Source organism: Aotus nancymaae, unplaced genomic scaffold (assembly GCF_030222135.1).
Source record: "Aotus nancymaae isolate 86718 unplaced genomic scaffold, 86718_ANA_hifiasm-v0.15.2.pri h1tg000025l, whole genome shotgun sequence".
Classification (NCBI taxonomy): Eukaryota; Metazoa; Chordata; class Mammalia; order Primates; family Aotidae; genus Aotus; species Aotus nancymaae.
In genome coordinates this window covers 3,417,173-3,437,707 of record NW_026988438.1, presented here as the reverse complement: position 1 = coordinate 3,437,707, position 20,535 = coordinate 3,417,173, and the positions used below count along the sequence as shown (strand labels likewise).

General features: G+C 36.0%; 1 protein-coding gene across 6 annotated transcripts in view; it reads right to left on the bottom strand.

Moving 5' to 3' along the window:
- Positions 1-20,535, bottom strand: part of CRPPA (CDP-L-ribitol pyrophosphorylase A) — a 321,845-nt gene that overhangs the window by 165,703 nt on the left and 135,607 nt on the right. For 5 of the 6 annotated variants that reach the window (XR_010344034.1, XM_064380336.1, XM_012450715.3 and 2 more), the window contains one exon: positions 7,784-7,881. Coding sequence is in view for 5 of the 6 variants with exons in the window: in XM_064380336.1 (XP_064236406.1) it covers positions 7,784-7,881 (98 nt within the window). In the remaining variant the exon portion in view is untranslated. The remainder of the gene's footprint in view (positions 1-7,783; positions 7,882-20,535) is intronic. The other variant, XM_064380334.1, reaches the window with a different exon arrangement.

The window sequence follows — 20,535 nt, the reverse complement described above, 5'->3', positions numbered from 1 at the left end:
TTACTCAAAACAATAATTAAATTATGTGCTCCAGGAAACAGGAAGGAGTGGATAACCAAAATACATGAAAAGCCCCTACAGTCCCTGTTTGTTCAGAGTATAGATCAGCATTCTTTTGGAGTTCCATTTCTTTTATTACAGGAATGAATATTGGGTTGAACATGCTTATTATGTGTTTCAAGGTAACGTGATGTATGAACACAAATACTGCAGAGGTCTTCCTCTGTGGAACTGTACTTTTAAGCGGCAGCAGCCAGCATAATCTTCTTGTAAAGGTAAACTGGATCATGTCATTTCCAAATAGAGTCTCTTCTTCATTTTCCTTTTAAAATATTATGTAAGTGGTAATAGTAGCAACTGTAACAGAAGTGGTAAACTCAACATAAAAAGCCTACAAGGCTGTCTCTGGGTCTGTCACCAGCTCTTTCCTTGTCTCCGGCTACTCCCACCTCCACTCCATTTGCTTCTCCAACCACAGAGGCTTTCTTTCTGTGCCCCAGTGAAGCACTCAATATGGCTTTCACATACTGTTACTTCTGGTGTGTTCTTTAAATAGGTAATTCTTTATTACCTTTAAAGGCTTAGTTAAATACCACCTCTGCTAAGATTTCACTTAGACTGCCTTCCATTCCCAGTCTAAGTCACTTTTCCTGGCTGTCTTACATAAATAAGCACAGTTAGGTTTTCCTTAGAATATTCATCACAATTTGACATTTTAATTTGCATTTGTTTACTTTTCAACCCCCAACTGGACAATATACTCCTTGGAACTAGGAAATCATACTTGCTCAGTTCAACTCCCTATATCTAGTGACTATCGTGATAGAAATTTATTATTTGGTAAATTAGATAATTAAGATATAAAAGACTAATCATATCTTCCTACTTATAAATTCCTTACTATCGTCAGTATAATATAAAGTATTTTCTGATATTTACTGAGAAGTGGGAATAAGTGAGAGAGGTCCCTTTACAACTGTCTACCACCATGATCTATCTCTGGAGACCTCTATCTCCAAACCTGGTAAGGTCTGTGAAACACTTCAAAATGCTTAGGAAAATGAAGGAGGAAAATAAAAGACTGATAACAAAACCTTGTCCTTTAAGTATCAATGAAAGGGCCAGTGTATGGGGGCAGGAGGAGAGGTGCCTCTCCCATGTTAGCTCTTTACTTAACTTTTTAACAACCTCTTCCAGGTATTTGGTGTGTATCATTATATTAAAGTTAGATGTTTGGTTCACCTGCAAGGTATGCTGCAAAATTCTAGTACAGATAATTACAATAAACATACCCAATCTTTTCCCTTAATTTCAAAGGAAAACATTTTTTCTTTTCATGTTAACAAAACAATCCTCCCATTGTGTGTTGAGCAGCTCCACACCCACACTGATCTGCCCTACAGATGCCAGGATTTCAATAGTGGTGACTTCATCCTTCTACACATTCTTTTCAAAGTAGGATAAAAGCTCTGAGAGGTGAAAATGTTAGAATACATTGCATTTCGTGTAAGTTATAAGCTGAAAAATGTCATGAGATAAATTTACCTTTATAAAGAAAAAGTATACAAAACTAGATAAATCCTTTCCCAAGGGGATGTCTTTCACACATTAAGTATCAGTCCTTTGTCAAACTTAAAAATCTCAGTCTTATATCTCATCTTTCCTTGGATTATTAATTAGTAGAGACCACTTTGACTCAACTAACATCTATATTCACTAGTTACATGATCTTAGGCAAATCAAACTTCAAGCTTTCCTATTTCTATTTGTAAAATAAAGGGGGACATCACAGAGTTATTTTAAAGAGAAAAGTACTGCATAGTACTCATACAGACAGGAGGCAGGGAAATACAGGGTAGAAGGTGGCAGTCCCTGGTGAGGGCCACACCCTCAAGCCTGGTACGGTGGCACAAAGTGAGAACATGCATTCCTGTTTGTTCACTCGAATGTTGCTTTTTGGCCCACCCTGCCTCCCATCCTGTACCCATAAAAATCCCAGGCTCTACTGGCAGAGGGGCGGCAGAGCAGCAGAATGAAGTGGCAGAGGAGAGAAGAGAAGCAGCAGCCATCAAAGATAAGCAGTTTGATTTCAGAGGGATGGCTTGACAGTGGTACTTCAGAGAAGAGTTCAGCAGGGGAGAGCCAAACTGCAGGAGAAGACCACCTTTCCACTCCATCCCCTTTCCAGCACCCCATCCCACTGAAAGCCACTACCACTGCTCAGTAAAATCCTCTACCTTCACCACCCTTCAATTCACTTATGCAGCCTGATTCCTCCTAGATGCCAAACAGCAACTCAGCTACCAAGAGGGCTGGTGCAAAAGGCTATCACCCTGACACTCCACTGAGTTGCTAAACACTTAAGCTGTTTGGGAACACTGTGGACCCCTCGGTGGTGACTTAGCAATTCCAAGCTTCTGGAAGAATTGGCAAAACCCTAGCATCTGAAATAATAAGAAGAAATTGTTGATTTTTAACCTGTAAATTCTCTTAGAATTTGGTTTCCCCGAAATGAGTTACTTGCTTTGTTATGCTTGTTACTTACTGTATTGATTATATTTGAGAAAATAAAGAATGTAAAGAGTTAAAATGCAGCTTGTGACTTTTCCTCCTGCTATGCTCTTTTGCAAAAACAGGAACTCTGTGTAAAAGACAAATCACATAGCCTGACTACCAGAGAGAGATGACAGTACATAATAAACTTCTTGTTGCAGGCAGCCTATAAACGGACATGTAATGGAGAGCCTTATTACCCAGATTCCTTTCCCAGGAAAGGCACATTGATTATGGCCTTGGTAAGGGAATGTGACCCTTTTGGAGAGCCTATATATGGATGCATGAGGGGTATCTGTCATGAGGAAAAACCTCTGTGGTTGAGATAAAGATGTAAAAGACTTGCTTCTCCCACTGCTTCTCCAGGCCTGCATGGGGTCTCCCCCTTCTTGCAGTTTTGTGGTCAGGCCAATAGTCCTGTGTCAGATCCTGTTCTCTCTGCAGCTGTGAGCCCAGTGCTTTTCTTGCTGATAATTATAAGTTTATAATTAACCTGTATTCTTGCTAAGGTTTATGGTTTTTATGCTGAAGCACAGAAACCAATTTTTACATTGTTCCGCTTTTACAATACCATATCGTGATCTTTGGACAACAGTTTTTGCTTATGTTTCTTTTTGTACAATTATCATTGAAACTTTGTGTAACCTCATTCACCCTGCCCTATTGAAAGAGCCTAACAAAAAACAGAAGTTTTCAGGAGAATGCCAGACATTCACGGAGCAGCATTACATGGTGTCTCCCCTGGGCCCAGCTTTAAGGAAAAATGTTTCCTTGTCTGTCTTTTCAACAACCACTTGATCACTTTGAGAGACACTGAATCCACGCTGATATATTGGGAGCTGGTCTCGCAATAGTAGACAGCAAAGATGAAAGAGCACAATGTAACACACGTCCTCTGGGACTCCAGAGGTCATGGATACCTTCCCTACATGCTGCCATGGCACCATAGGAAGTTCTATCACTGCCAGCACCCAGAACGACTTGTCCTGGGCCCTGTATTCGCTCACCTGCATGGCCATCCCGTTAGGGGCTGAGAGCTCTGCACTGAGTAAATGCGCCAACTCCTTAGGGAGACCCGCAAAGGGGTCAAGGGAACTACCCATTTCAGTACTACTCCTGGCACTCCATAATTAGGGTTGTGGCTGTTTCTAAGGGGAAGCATTCTCTTAGGTTTGTGTGGCATAACGGGTTTTTTTTAAACTTTTAATTCTTTTTAACCAAATTTAGAAGCCAGGGAGGGCTTAGCAGGAATGATATTTCCTTTCAAGGTCAACCAAGATTCTCTGAGTAAAGTAACAGGACATCCAAAGTTCAGTTTTAGAAAGTTCTACATTAGCTCATTAAAAATAAATAAAAAGTCTAATGTATCTTCAAAAAGGAGGATATTACAATTAAGAGGTTTTTGAGGAATGATGATTTTCTTACTTTTGAATATATGAATACTTCCTAGTTTTGTCTAGTATATGAAAGAAATCCGTAAGTTCAAGTCAAATCTAATTTTTAAAAATTCCAAATTTGCTATATCTATATTTACAGATGAATTAAATACTTGAAATTAAAAGAGAAATTTAAGTGCTCCGTAAAAATTATAAATGGCCAGTAGAGCACACAAAGAATCAAGGGGAAAAAGATTCTGGAAAGCTAGAAATGTGATTTTAGTCTTTGAATCTCCACAAACCCCTCATAAAAACAGACAAAGGCAAGGAGGATATGAAAACAAAAGACCTACAGACATTATCTACTGTAAAACCAGTATTTGGGAGGCTGAGGCACAAGAATCGCTTGAACCCGGAAGGCAGAGGTTGCAGTGAGCTGAGATGATGTCACTGCACTCTAGTCTGAGCAATAGAGTGAGGCAGTGTCTAAACACAACCAAAAAAAAAAAAAAAACAGTATCAGTGGGCAAGGGTAAATTGGTAGCACACATAAAGACACAAAGAGTTTAAGAAACTGTAGAAGAAAATGAAAGTAAAACAAAAAAGACAGAAAACAAGAGAATCATCATCAGGTACTTTCCGGAGACTTCAGTGGGCCATTCTATTCTGGGAACAGCAACGAAACTAGTAGAAGCCTTTGTAGGCTTTAATTCAAAGTTGAAAACAAAGGAACTACATGGAGGTTCTCTGCTAGAGATAATTGAGGGTCTGGGCCCAAAGGACACTCAAAACCAATAAAAAGAAGCACCCTAGTATGTTAAAGGACGAGCCTGAGAAGTCTAGATGGACCAAGAGAGGTGTTCTAGGAATAAAGGAAAGAGGAAGTGCAGACAAAAGAGGGCCACAGAAGTGTTATTTTGACCCATCCCTTCCTCCTAAACTAGATAAAACTCTTCTACTTTAAAAGCAACAACAGGGCTAGGTGCAGCAGCCATCCCTGTATTTCCTCCCTCAGGGAGGCCAAGGTGAGAGGATCACTTGAGGCCAGGAGTTTGAGACCAGCCTGCGCAATAAATGGACATTCCTGTCTCCACAAAAAAGAAAATAGCTGGGCATGGCAGTGTGTGCCTGTGGTCTCAGCTACTCAGGAAGATGAGGTGGGAGGATTGCTTGAGCCCAGGAGGCCAAGGTTGCAGACAGCCATGATAGTGCCAGTGCACTCCAGCCTGGGTGACAGAGCAAGACCCTGTGTCAAAAAAGAAAAGGAAAGCAAAGAAAGAATAAAGAGCAAAATAATGTCCCTACAGGAAACACAAGCACTTAAGAAAGACCAGTCATAAAATAAACGAAGACAATAACCCAATATTTAATAAGCTAATAGAAATTAAGAAAATAAAGGAACTAGAAAAGTCAGACTTGGAGTAACTTGGAAACAAGGTGATGAGAAGAGAAAAAACTGTAAAAAATATTTCAGAAATGAAGACTAAATTAGAAAAGACACAAAAGGTAATGCCTCAACAGAAGGAAAAGACGGGAAGAAAATAAAGAAGAAATTAAGAGATTAGAAAAACTCAAGAGAAAGTAACAGCTATAGATGCCCAAATAATATGTAAGCTTCATCCAACAGGAATCCCTGAAGAAAAGTGAAGTAACAAAACAGAAAATACTAAAGAAAATCATGCCAAATAACAAGATTTGGAACTACCCAGAAGAATCCACTATGTACTTAGCAGTATCAACCAAAAGGACCATAATTAAGAAAACTGTAGTAAAACAAAAGGACTTTAAAGGAAAAGAATTATTCGGGAATCCAGGCAAAGAGACTAAGTCACTTATAAGATGAAGAAAGTCAGAAGTTCATCACAGTTGACCAAAATACTTTATGACAAAACAGATTGGCATATCAAAGATGCTGAACAAAAAATTGTTGAATCAAGATGGTTTTTAATCTAGCCAAAACCACCTTGAAAGTTTTGAGCGAAAGAATAATTTTATTTACATGGAAGAACTTGGGAATACTGTGCCCGTGAGCCCTCACAAGAGCATCTATTGGAGGATTAGTTCCAGAAAACCAAAATGATTAAGCTATCAACATAAGGATTTGTGGTGGCTATTACATGTATATTTACTTATACAACTAAGAATAAATAATGGTTTGAGAGAGAAAGTATAGTAGTTAAGGACAAGAATGTAAGAATATATACAGTAAAAAAGTTCACTGTCATCTTTCAGCTATAAACTTTAAGTTAAAGCATACTAATTCAAGTTAGATTCTTCAGAGAAGAGGACGTAGAAGACATTGACTAATTTGTTAATTTTAATGACTCATGTATTCAGTACAGCACTGAAGTGTGGGAACTAGCAGTCTGTACTATGTAATACTGTCATACCACTCTGTCAACTTATCATTGAAAGTTTAATTATAGTTCGTATTCATTGAAAACTTACTGCATGCCAGATGCTTCTGTAAGCGTTTTAAATATATTTGTGTTGTTCAACTCTCCCAGCAACTTCATAGTATAGTTATTATTAACAGTTTCAATTTACAGATAAGGTAATTAGGAAACAGAGCTGACATCCAAAGTGCAAGCAGTCTGATATCAGAGCCTCTTTTCTCTCCAACTGTGCTAGCATGAGAAAATGACACACCTAGTAGGCATGGTGGTGCTCACCTGTAGACCGAGCTACTTAGGTGGCTGAGGCAGGAGAATTGCTTGAACCGAGAGGCAAAGGTTGCAGTGAGCCGAGGTCGTGCCACTGCACTCCAGCCTAGTGACAGAGCGAGACTTTCTCTCAAAAAAAAAAAAAGTTACATAGCTAAAATGAACGTTCACCCACTGCTTTTGATGAGAATTATGTATGTTATTAAAAGGTCATCACACCAGCTGTGGTGGCTCATGCCTGTAACTCCCAGCACTTTGTGAGGTCGAGGCAGGCAGATCACAAGGTCAGAAAATCAAGACCAGCCTGGCCAACATGGCAAAACCTCGTCTCTACTAAAAATACAAAAATTATCTGAGTATGGCTGCCAAGCCTGTAATCCCAGATACTCGAGAGGCTGAGGCAGGAGAATCACTTGAACCAGGGAATTGAAGGTTGCAGTGAGCCAAGGTCAGCACCACTACACTCCAGCCTGGCAACAGGGCAAGACTCGGTCAAAAAAAAAAAAAAAAAAAAAGGTCACATGTTGATCATAAACTCTGATTAAAATGTGAAATTACACATTTTAATGAAAGCAGGGAAATTATTTAAAATATACAAAAGTAAGTTTGGCAAACAAAATACTTGAAAGTTGTCATAAAAATGACTAATGGCAGAGCTTAGTGGTAAAATATAAAGAGTTCCTACAGATACCCTCATACTTATCGCATCATCTATTTTACTAGCCCCAATATCAGACGTGAATTTAACTAGGAAGTTTGTCACTTCACATTCACTCACTTTTTCAATATCATGATTATCTCACCTTTAGTCACAATGTCTCTTTTTTTCCCCCTTCCTCTTCTTAATCTGTCTCTAGTCTTCATAGAGTCTACAAACTTTACTAAGCATCTAGCATGTGCTGGCCACTACGCCTCTTAAGACAAGTCTCAGCCTTACGCTGGGGAGTGCAGGCATCAGGCAGGGCTTCCTAAAGGACATGGAGACTGGAAGAAAATCCATGACAGGAATGAAAAGAGGGATGGAGTATGTTTCAGATAGTAAGTACTGGGAGACCAAAGAATTTCATTGAGGCAAAATAACAAGAACATTACGATTAAAAGATTCTTACGGTTTTTTTTGAGAAAGACATATTTACACTATAAAAGTTAGTGGCAATCAAAGTTTATCAAACTCAGTCTTTGAATACTTACATTTAATTCACTTTTTAGCACTTCTTCAAGAAGATGACTTACATGTTTGTTATCTTCCTTTGTATCTGTAACTACACAAATCTCTTGGGAAATTCTCTCTGAAATTAAAAAAAAATTTAAGTTTCAAACACAACATATAACAAGGCCCTAGGATGCTGAAACCTAAACTTAACCTGATGTTCTTAGCTGTTGACCAAAAATAGGAAGGTTTTGACTTCAGCCCAAGTGGATTAATCTGTGTCCACACTAAGATGGCCTTGATTCAGTTTACTACTCAGGTCCATAAATCTATCCATTAAACACTTTGTGGGTGAAGAACCAGCCATTGTGCAACTAACAGAAATAAGATATTTTAGGATGCATTCAGAACGGAGTAACTAGAGGTGACTATCGTTTCAAGTTCAACAATTCAATCTTTCCATGTTTATAACGAGTCTCCCAGAACCCAAAAAATTCCTTCTTCTCAAACAGATTCACTCTTTAGGCTACAGGTTATCTCCTATGCACAGACTCACTGTGCCATCCAGTGCCCTGGTTAAGTACATCATGTTCCTTGGCATTCCTCTAGATTTTCAATTCAATAAAATTAACTTCCTGTTCTGAATACAGCAATAACAAGTAAAAACAGCTGAAATAATTTTCTTCACATCTGGAAGAGCTGAGATGGTCTGATTTAAAATTTATGAACTATGTGACACAGTGATAGTCACCTCTGGAAACCCTGGATACATTCTCCCAAAAGATATTAAGTCCTGCTCTACAGCAGGCAAATCAGAAGGTACCCTGATTCAAGGTAAGGTGACCTCTTGTTTTCATGATATGAAGTTCAACCATGAGCTGAAGTCTGAGAATTTTTCTTAATCCCCATATTCCTGTCTTAAAATTCTTCAGTATTTTCTTCCTTCCACTATCTTTCAGTTTTGTTTGCTGCTTTTCTTTTTAAAAATGTTTAAGTTGCTAACTCTCTTCCTTTTTTCTACGATTTACATTTAAGTCTCTAAATTTTCCTCTAGTAACAGTTTTAGCTGTATCTCAAACATTGTGATATTTTCACTCCATTTAAATTACTTCACATTTAGTTTAAAAGATGTCATTTCTTTTTACTTGCTTTTGTTTAGAATCGTATCATTAGAAACATCTAATATGTACTGTGGTTTCTTATTTCACCTATGGATTATGTAGAATTTTACTGTTTTTATTAGATCGCTATGCAACAATTACTATAAATTTGGTGGTTTAAACACCATCCCATTAAGTAGTTCACAGTGCTACAGGTGAAGAGATGAAGGAGGAGACGGAGAAAAAAGTGTGACTGAAAAGGTGTGAGGGGAGTACATGTACAGAAATGATAAGTAAATGAGACAAAATGTAAATAGCTGGTTAAGTAGTGAATCTAGGTAGGTAAAAGATAGGGAAGCTATTTGTGTTATTTCTATATCTTTTAAGTTTGAAACTGATTTAAAAAGTACCCTCTCCTAAAAACAAAAATTAAGAAAAAATATATGAAGCTATATTAATAGCAGCAGACTTTAAAGTTCACCTCTCTTAAGTGAGCAAAACATAAAGATGTAGATTCTAGATTCATAAGGAACATCATAAGAAATATGGTGGATCTGCTATTGTCTTGGTTTCTACATTGTCAGCTAGTCACTCCTAATTCCCAGCTATTTGCAATCTACAGTGGTCTGCATCTGACAAGCCAATTTCTTACAATGTCTATGGAACCAATCAATATATCCTTCCTACTGATAAATTCTCTATCTGTCTACAGTCATTCAAAGATTAGACCACATATTAAATCTTTATCAATTTCTAATTCAATGGCTATCAACTGGTTGCACATCACAATCAACATAAATATCTTTGTTTTCCTTTTATATTTTCAAATATCTATGCATAGTGCATATCAAACAAGATACTAACCTATATATTTGTAAAGTTCCAAAAGTGATTCTGATGTACAGCCAGATTAAAAACCTCTGCTTAGGTACTGCACTGATTTTTTATGATGTTGGGATTGTAAAAAGGTCTGTCAAAAATAGACCATTTATAAATAGGTTTCATATATATAATATCACATTTATACTTTATATATAGTGTCATACATATCATTTGTATCATATGTACTATATAAATAGTAACAATCTATGATCTACCATATATTAATGATACTATCTATATAGAGAGCTCTACCTGTTTATACCTATACAGTATATATTTCATGTTAAAGTTTTGTATGCAAGTTATTAAATAACTTTCAAACTTAAAAGATACAATAACAGCTGAGTGCGGTGGCTCACGCCTGTAATCCCAGCACTTTGGGAGGCCGAGGCAGGTGGATCACGAGGTCCAGAGATCGAGACAATCCCGGTCAACATGGTGAAACCCTGTCTCTACTAAAAATACAAAAAATTAGTTGGGCATGGTGGTGCATGCCTGTAATCCCAGCTACTCAGGAGGCTGAGGCAGGAGAATTGCCTGAACCCAAGAGGTGGAGGTTGCGGTGAGCCGAGATCGCGCCATTGCACTCCAGTCTGGGTAACAAGAGCGAAACTCCATCTCAAAAAAAAAAAAAAAAGACACAATAACGAAGAGCTTCCCTTTTACATAGATTTACTAACACATCATATACGTATCATATATGATATATATGACACTATGTAGATGACACTGTATCTATAAGTATAGACAGATAGATCTATATAAATGATTCTATATATGTGTCCATGTATCTGTATATATACTATTTGTGTGTGTTTATATATAGGGTATGTACATATCCTACTATAGCTAATCACCTGAAATGGAATATTTGGGACTATTTTTGCATTTCTCTTTAATCTTCTGTGTGGCAGTTGGAGGATGGTGAGGATGGTGAGTTCAGTGAGAAAAGAGCTGTGTTCAGTTGCCCATTACACAGAAACTTTGATATTTCTGACATACAACTATTTCAAAAACCCAAACCCACACAAACACTACTCTTATCTGCATGTCTCAGTGGTTTTACAATTAAGCAATCTCTTACCTTTGTAAAGGTGATATTAAATAAGGTAACATATTTAATAACTACAGATATAAGAAACCTGACAGGCATTCAATATTTGTTAAATTGAGGGAAATACAATTTTTAAATTTTTATACAATTTCAATTCTATATCTGAACAGATGCTGAAAGTAGCATATTGATACTTTGGCAGCTCTTTGCATGTGTGAAATGAGAAGAGACCAAAGAACAATTTCTATGCAGTCAAATTTTCTTTAAGATTTTACTTTTTAAAAGATTATTATGAAGCACACATCTGTAAAAGGACAAATCAAGGGCAAGGAGATGGACTTGAAGAGTCTTTTCATTTATTAATGCCTTCATTGTGTTAGGCATTGTCTGCTCAAAACTGAGTAAGAAGTGACAGCTGCTATTACTGAATTTTCCAACTAATATAACAATTTTAAGATTCATCTTTCTGTAGAATAAAATATTGTCATTTTAAAAATAGACATGTGTAAGAGGAAGGCAGGAGATGTGTGTAAAAGACTACATTTTGAGATTTTAGTAAGGATTAGATAACGTGTAAAATTATTTCTGGTGCCTGGTACTAGGAAACACCTAGTCGATGACACAATTATTGCTGTTATGGACATATACATAAAGAACATAAGTTGAAATAACTTCTGTCTACTCAAAATATCATCAGTTTCTGACTTCAAATTAATCTCTTCTTTATGGTCTTAATATTTCAAGGTTTGGTAAACAATCCATATCAACTGAATCCCACTAAGACTTTGTTTCAAATTTCCAAGTTTTAGCAAACATGCCATAATCATATGTGACAATGGAATGCAAGTTTTGTGTACTACAGCTATGTTTGCATTTCTGAATTTCTTTAAAACAAATGCCTACTCGTTCTCATTGTTGACATCTTAGTTTCTCCACTAGGATCTAGGCTGAAGCGTTTTACGTGATTGCTATTGACAATTTCAAAAGCATGCTGCACTATCAATCTTCATTGTGGATGGTAATTAAGATCGTCTCAACAAAAGAAAAAACCAGTAATGACTGTACCTGTACCATGGACTTGGAAGTTCAGAATAGAAAAAAATAGAACTATAGGAGCAGGGGTCCAATAAATTAATTGAATCTCCTCAATCCCAGTGTTATTCTAGTATCCCCAAACTCAATGAAAGGAGGAAAGGCACACAAAATATTTAAAAATCATTTTTTCATAAAGCACAAAATTCTTTCCAAACTTATGATTAATATTGATGATTTTCTCAAAGAAAGCAAAGCACGTAACAACTACTTTGAGGTTAAAGAAATCAAAAACATAGAAGCCTTTAGAATTCTTAATCTCTGTTACATTAATAAAGCACTTCTTAGAAAATTTCTGAGGTTGAACTAAAAATATTGAGGCTTATCACAAAATCATTTTACATTCCAGAATTATACAAACTTTAACACAAAAATCTAGTCTTTGTTCTCCCCCTGAAAATAGACCTGAGAATAAATTATAAAGTACTTAGCTTTAACATTAAATGATACAAGACCTGTCAATTTAACTGATACCAGTCTCCGAGTTTTAGTTTTGACATTACCTTATTTTTTAAATAGCTTCTAAAAAGGCAGTGGCAGAGGGCAAAATACTAATGTCATAACAAGTAGGGTCCCCGCAAAATAATTTTAACATATAGTCTGATTTACACTGAATAACTTTATCTGTAGCATTTAAAGGTCACATAGCTTGTTATGATTTAACAGAGAGAAAACTCACAACAGAATAGTCGATAGCCTTGTATTGAAAACCGTAAGCATTAAATAAGAAGCCCAGATTTTTCAGTTAATACATCAGCCATCTAAATGGTAAAGTTATATATATAATTGCCAACTAAAATTATGCCACGAAGAAACAATGTTCAACTTAACTTTTCTGGCTCCAATGGTTAATTTGTGTATCAACCTGACTGGACCACAGGGTACCCAGATATTTGGTCAAATATTATATTCAGTGTTTCAGTGAAGGTGTTTTGGATTGAGATTAACATTTAAATAGGTAGGATGAATAAAGCAGATAGTGATTCACAGTATAGATAAGCCTCATCCAATCAAATGAAAGCCTGAGACATCCACTCTTCAGATTTTGGACTTACAGCCTACGTAAGGTGGTGAGCCAAATGTTGATCTGTATCCTATTTATACCTCCTCTACTGGTGTTTCTCTGCAGAACTATCTTATACTGGCAAAGCTCTAAGCATTCTTCACCAGGTAACGAGCAATTCCCAGGTCCTCATCATAGGATTCCCACCTCTTCTCATCCTATACAAAGCAGTCAACTCATACCTTATTCATCAATCAACCAACGTTTCCTACCAATTTCCTGAACCTATCTATAAAATACATGTTCCCCTGCCTGCAGCATGATCTAATTCTCCAACAAGGTTCACCTCAAGTGCCATCTGTTTTAATAACTATTGCCTATGTTTTAGACACATTGTGGTATATATGTGGGTTGGGTAGAAGAAATGCAGAGGTAACAATCACAAAGGAGACTGTTGAAACTAAAGAACCCCTATTTCTAATATATGAAAGTATCTCTCTCAAACACATATCAACACACCAAGCATTCTCCTTCTATTGAAGTAAAAATCACTATTATTGAATCTGAGTATTCCTGAGAAAAGGCCTTTCAATATAGGGTTTCAGAAAAAAAGAAATCTGTATGTAATATGATTCTTATAAGTTTATTCAGCGCTGGTATCCATGCATTATGCACCAAAAGAGCCATGCCAGTTCCTTATAGTCATTTCAATAGTCAGCAGATGTATTACTGATTATTTAGTGCTCATGTCATACTATATCTTTTTAATACTGCCTTTGCTTTAGATTATGGTAGGTACTTTTTTATGTTGTACCTAATGACTATAATAAAGGAGTATGAATTATTTTCTCCATTTTATAGGTGAATAAAAGCCATCTATGAAGCGAGTAAACTGCCCAAAGTCACAGGCATAAAATTGTCAACTTTAAGATTTCTAACTGAAATCTACGTGAAATTAGCATCCTGATAGATTATTTTCCTCTAACACTGTTTTGTATTTTGATTTTACTTTGATTACAGTTTCTACATTATAGTGCTTTTTTTGTCTTTCTCTTCCACAAGATCACAAACTCCTGAACTCCAGTTTATGATTTCCCAGTGTCATCCCAAGCTTTGGAACACAGTAGCAACAAGAAGATATTTGAGACTTATTTTCCAGGCTCTGTACTAGGATCATGACTCACACACATTGCTATGGGTTGAACTGGGTTCCCCCGCAAACTGGCATGTTGGAATCCTATCCACCAATATACTTCAGAATTTAACTTTATTTGGAGATATGGTCTTTAAAGAGATGATTAAGATGAGGTCATTAGGGTGGACCCTTGTAAGAAAAAGAAATATTGGCTGAGCACAATGGCACATGGTGGCTCATGCCTGTAATACCAGCACTTTGGGAAGCCAAGATGAGTGGATTGCTTGAGGTCAGAGGTTCAAGATCAGCCTGGCCAATCTGGCAAAACCCCATCTCTACTAAAAATACAGAAATTAGCCGGCCATGGTGGTGTGCACCTGTAATTCCAGTTACCTGCCTGGGAGACTGAGGCATGACAATCACTTGAACCTGGGAAGCAGAGGTTGCAGTGAGCCAAGATTGCACCACTGTACTCCAGCCTGGGTGAAAAAAAAGAAATATGTACACAGACATCTACAGAGGACAGACTATGTGTAAACAAAGGATGAAGAAACCACCTACAAGGCAAGTAGAGAGGCTTTAGAAGAAATGAAACCTACGAAAACCTTGATCTTCAGACCTCTAGCATCCAAAGTTATGAAAAAATAAATTTTGGTTGTTTAAGCCACCCAGACTTGGTACTTTGTTATGGCAGTGCTAGCAAACTAATAACATTTTCTTACATCAATTTGAATAAAAATTGGTGTTAAACAAAGACTGTTTTAAGAAAAAGACAGATGTCGAGAGATCAAGAAATTATCAGTGGAATCTTATTTTAGAGGAATAAAAAATACAACCATTTTACTTTCAAGCCAGTAACAACTATCAATAATTCAAGCTAAAATATTTATTTTAAATCTATGTATTCTAAGGGGAAAAAATGAATAAGACTTAAAAATATTTTAACACAGTATAATTCCAATTTTATTAAGATGTAACATAACAAGCTGATGATGCATCCCAAAGAACTACAAAAACAAAAATCCAAAATTTGTAAAAGGAAAGAATGATCAGAACAGAACTAAACAAAACAAAGACTAAAAACACAATACAGGCTGTCCACAGTGGGTCACGCCTGTAATCCCAGGATTTTTGGAGGCCGAGGTGGGTGGATCACCTGAGGTCAGGAATTCAAGACAAGCTTGGCCAACATGCTGAGACCCCATCTCTGCTAAAAACACAAAAATTAGCCAGGCATGGTGGTATATGCCTGTAATCCCAGCTACTCCGGTAGGAGAATTGCTTCAACTAGGGCGGTAGGAGGTTGCAGTGAGCCAAGATTGCACCACTGCACTCCGTCTGGGTGACAGAGTGAGACTGTGACCCCCTCCAAAAAAAAAAAAAAAAAAACCCCGAAAACAAAAAACAAAATACAAAGATAAACAAAATGAAGTTTGGTTGGAAACCACCCAAAAATAATAATCATCATCAGTAAACCACTAAGCAAAAAAGAACCACCAAATAAAATGAGAAACAAGGAAACATTATAACTTTATAACTGATACATAAAAATACAGAGAATCACGAGAAACTATTATGAACAACTATACGCAGATAACTAGGAAATCTTAGAGGAAGTTGACAAACTCCAGGACACATACAACCTACCAAGATTGAATGAGGAGGAAATAAAAAAATTTAACAGACCAATAATTATTAATGATATTGAAGCAGTAATAAAAAGCCTCTCAGGAACTAAAAACCCAGGACCAGATGGATTCACTGCCAAACTCTACTAAACTTATCAAGAACTGATACTAAGTCTCTTCCAACTATTCCAAGAAATTGAAGAGGAAGGAATTCTTCCTAACTTATTCTTTGGGGCAAGCAGCACCAAAACCAGACAAGAATACAAAAAAAAGAAAAAAAAAAAAAACCCACTACAGGCCAATATCCCTGATAAATATAGATGGACAAACTCCACAGAAAACATTAGCAAATCAAATCTAGCAGCACATCAAAAGATAACACACCACAGTCAAGTGGGATTTCTCCCAGGGATACCAGATTGTTCAACATATGCAAATCCATAAATGTGATACATCCCTATTAACAGAATAAAGGCCAAAAACAATATGATAGTCTTAATAGACATAGAAAAACAATTTAATAAAATTCAGCATTCCTTTTACACAAAAACTCTCAACAAATTAGGTATAGAGGGACATACCTCAACACAATACAAGCAATATGTGATAAACCCACAGCTAACATTATACTTAATGGAGAAAAGCTGAAAGCCTTTCCTTTAAAAAATGAAGAACACGAAGAGGATGCCCACTTTCACCACTCCTACTTAACACAGAACTGGAAGTCCTAGCCAGACCAATCAGGGAAGAGAAAGAAATATAAGACATCCAAATTGGAAAAGGAATTAAATTGTTGTTCCATTGCAGATGACACAATCTTATATTTCGAAAAACCTAAAGACTCCAACACAAAACTCTTAGAACTGATACCTTTAGTAAGGTTGCAGGAAACAAAATTCAACATACAACAATCAGTCATATTTTCATATATGAATAACAAACTAGGTAAAAGAGAAATCAGGAAAGCAATTCCTTTTACAATAGTTTAAAATAAAATACCAAGGAGGCAAAGATTTTTACAACAAAAACTACAAAATACTAATGAAAGAAATTGAAGAGGACATTAAAAAAATGGGAAGACATTTATGTTCATGAATCAGAAGAATATGGCTAAAATGACCATACTACATCTAAAGCAATCTACAGATTAAATGCAATCCCTGCCAAAATTTCAATGATATTCTTCACAGAAACAGAAAAAAAAATCCTGAAATATGTATGAAACCACAATAGATCCAAAATAGCCAAAAGGAACCCTGAAGAAAAGAACAAAGCTAGATGCATCATACTACCTGACTTGAGAATACACCAAAGCTGTAGTAACCAAAACAGTACAGCATTAGTTTAAAAGCAGACACAGAAGACAATACAATGAAATAGAGAACCAAGAACTAAATCCACACATTTACAGTCAACTGATCTTCAACAAAGACACGAGGAACATACAATGGGAAAAGGACATACCCTTTGACAAATGGTGCTGAGAAAACTGGATATCCACATGCAGAAGAAAGAAACTAGACCCCATCTCATCATGTATCAAAAACAAAACAAAACCAAAACAAACAAAAAACCCACCTCAAAATAGACCAAAGACATAAATTTAAGATGCAAAATTATAAAAATAACTGGAAGAAAACAGAGGAAATGCTTGAGGACATTGGTGTAAAAAAAGATTTTATGGCTAAGACTCCAAAAGCACAAAGAACAAAAATAGAGAAATGGTACTTAGTAAAGGAAAAAGCTTCTGCACAGCAAAGAAAATCAACAGAGGAGAAAATCTGTTGAATGAGAGAAAGTATTCGCAAACTTTCATCCAACAAAGGACTAATTCTAGCATATATGAGAAACTCAACAACAAAAAAAGAATTAATCCTATTAATAAGTAGGCAAAGGACACGAATAGACATTTCTTAAAAGAAGGCACAAAAGGCCAGGCCCAGTGGCTCATGCCGGTAATCCCAGCACTTTGGGAGCCCGATGGGGATGGATCATAAGGTCAGGAGATCACGACCATCCTGGCTAACATGATGAAACCCCATCTCTACTAAAAAGACAAAAAATTGCCAGGTGTGGTGACACATGCCTGTAGTCCCAGCTACTCGGGAGACTGAGGCAGGAAAATCCCTTGAACTTTGGAGGGGGAAGATGCAGTGAGCTGAGATCACTCCAGTGCACTCCAGCCTGGGTGACAGAGCAAGACTCCATCTCAAAGAAAAAAAAAAACAAAATGACAACACACAAATGGCCAACAGATATATAAAAAAATGTTCAACATCACTAATCCTCAGGAAAATGTAAATCAAAACCACAATGAGTTATCAACTTGCCCCAGTTATAGGGCTATTATCAAAAAGACAAAAAACAACAAATGCTGCAGAGGATGCAGAAAAAAGGCAACTCTTATGTTAGCGAAAATGTAAATTAGAACACCTCCACAAAAAACAATGTGGAGATTCTCAAAAAACAAAATAGAACTACTATACTACTCAGTATACCAAAGGAGTATCTGTACCCCAATGTTTATTACAGCATTGTTCATAACAGCCAATTTACAACATCAACCTAAGCATCTATCAATAGATGAAGAAAATGTGGTATATATACACAATGGAGTACTATTCAGTCATAAAAATGAATTAAATTTAGTCATTTGCAGTAACACAGATGGAACTGGAAGTTATTACTTTAAGTTATATATCCCAGCCCCAGAATGACAAATATTGCATGCTGTCACTCACATAATGAAAGATTTAAAAAATTGATTTCTTAAAGATAAAGAAGAGAAAGATGACTACCAGGTGGGAAGAGTAGTAGAGAAGGAAATAAAGCGAGGTTAGTGGGTCCAAACACACAGTCAGAAGAAGTAAGTTTTAGTGTTCAAAAGCATAATAGTATGACTATTAGCAGTTAGCAGTATGTTGTATATTTTACAATAGCTAAAAGAGAACATATGAAATGTTCTCAAAATAAAGATAATAAATATTTGAGATGATGGATATCCTCAATAGCCTGATTTGATCATTATGCATTGTATCAAAATATCAATGTAGCCATAAATAAGTATAAATACATACCAATTTTTAAAAATCAGATTTTCCTGAACTTTAATGCAGTAGGCAAACATGCATTATTTTCTTCTTACTTCCATTTGAGAATATATACCTACATTTACTTATTTCCACCTGGAAGGAGAGAATATTCAATTATGGAAATAAAGGTGATATATGATTAAGAGGAAGTATGTAATAGACTAATTCATGTGCAGTATTTAATATATACACAAAATATTTCAAACAGAACAAAAGGATATTCTTCAAAGACAGCAGTAACAGCAGAGATACCATTTTTCAATTTCTATAAATCTCCATATAAAACCGGAACTAGATAAAAACCAAAAGCCTATGAACAATGTTGTAAGCACAGAAAAACTATCATAACCCTCGAAATACAGCTAAATGAAGATGAACCACCACCAGACACCAAACATAAGATATGGGAATACAAGCAGAAACAAGCAGAGGGAAGCAACATAACAGGGTGCCTGATAGACTGGGTAACAGAAGAACCCCAAGTTAGCCAACAGATACTCATTGAAAACTGGAGTAGGCCAACTTGAACAGAGCTCTAAAAGAAAGAACTTTACTCAAAAAATTTTCTGTGAAGTTAACAAAAAGAACACTTGGTTAGACTCACAGAAACTGTATACCCTCAAAATTGGCACACCAGGATTCCCTTCTAGCATAGATTCAACAAAATAAGAAATTGGGAATAGAATAAAGATTATGCAGGAATGAAATAAGTCAATGAAAGAAAATGTACATATAAAAGTGAGAGAGGAAAACAGAACTAGGAAATCATGCAATTGGACTGCCATATATGTAGTTAGCACAAGAAAACAGAAGGAGGAGCTCCTTGAACTGTCTGGAAAATGGACTTCCCCTTAAAGTTTAATAAAATTAACTTCTTAGAGAAATGAAGAGAAAAGCATCAAATCCAAACACCATATAAAATTATTATAAGAAAAAAAAATAAGCAGAATAATACCTCTGAAGATATAAGGGCATATCAAAAAGGTGTGCTTATCAAACCAATCAAAGCCATAACCTACTATTTCAAAGCAAGCTAAAAGGCATTAAGGTAACAAAACAAGGCATTAAAAAAAATACAATTTACAGTTAGAAAAAGTCAACTTAGGTGAGTAAAGTCAGAAAAAAAATAGAAATAAAAGATTTCAGGAATGAGGACTAAGGAAGGAATGACTCAAGTAAAAATACAAAGGACTCCAAAAAATGTAAAAATGAGGAAAAATCTCTAAATGAAAAAAAGGTTAAAAATGATTCAACAGAAAATAAAGGTAAAGATGATGCAATATACACATAACAATTCATGAGGAAAAGAACGCTAAAAATAACTCAAGACTTTTCTAAAATTTTTATTTATATTAAGAGAAAGTATTTTATAGACTTCAATTCACTTGCAGTATTTAATACATACACTTAAAATTATTTCAAACAGAACAAAACGGTATCTTAAAAGATGACAGCGATGGTAGAGATACCCTTTTTCCATTTCCATGAATCACCCCCTAAAAAACAGAACTAGATAAAAAAAAAAACCAAAATCCCATGAACATTACCACAACAAACGTAGAATCAGAAAATACTTCAGTATTCGTAATTTTCTATTGCATCGTTTCAATCTATTTTCATTTACAAATTGTTCAGTTAACTTCAGTAAAATTGCCACTGTGTGTAGTGGTTACTTTAACACCTTGTAGACGTCTATAACCATAATCAAGTTATGAAAACATTCAACCATCCCAAAACACCCCCTCCCCCAACTCCTACCCCTAGGCAACCACTGACCTGTTCCTCATTAACTACGGTTTTGTTTCTA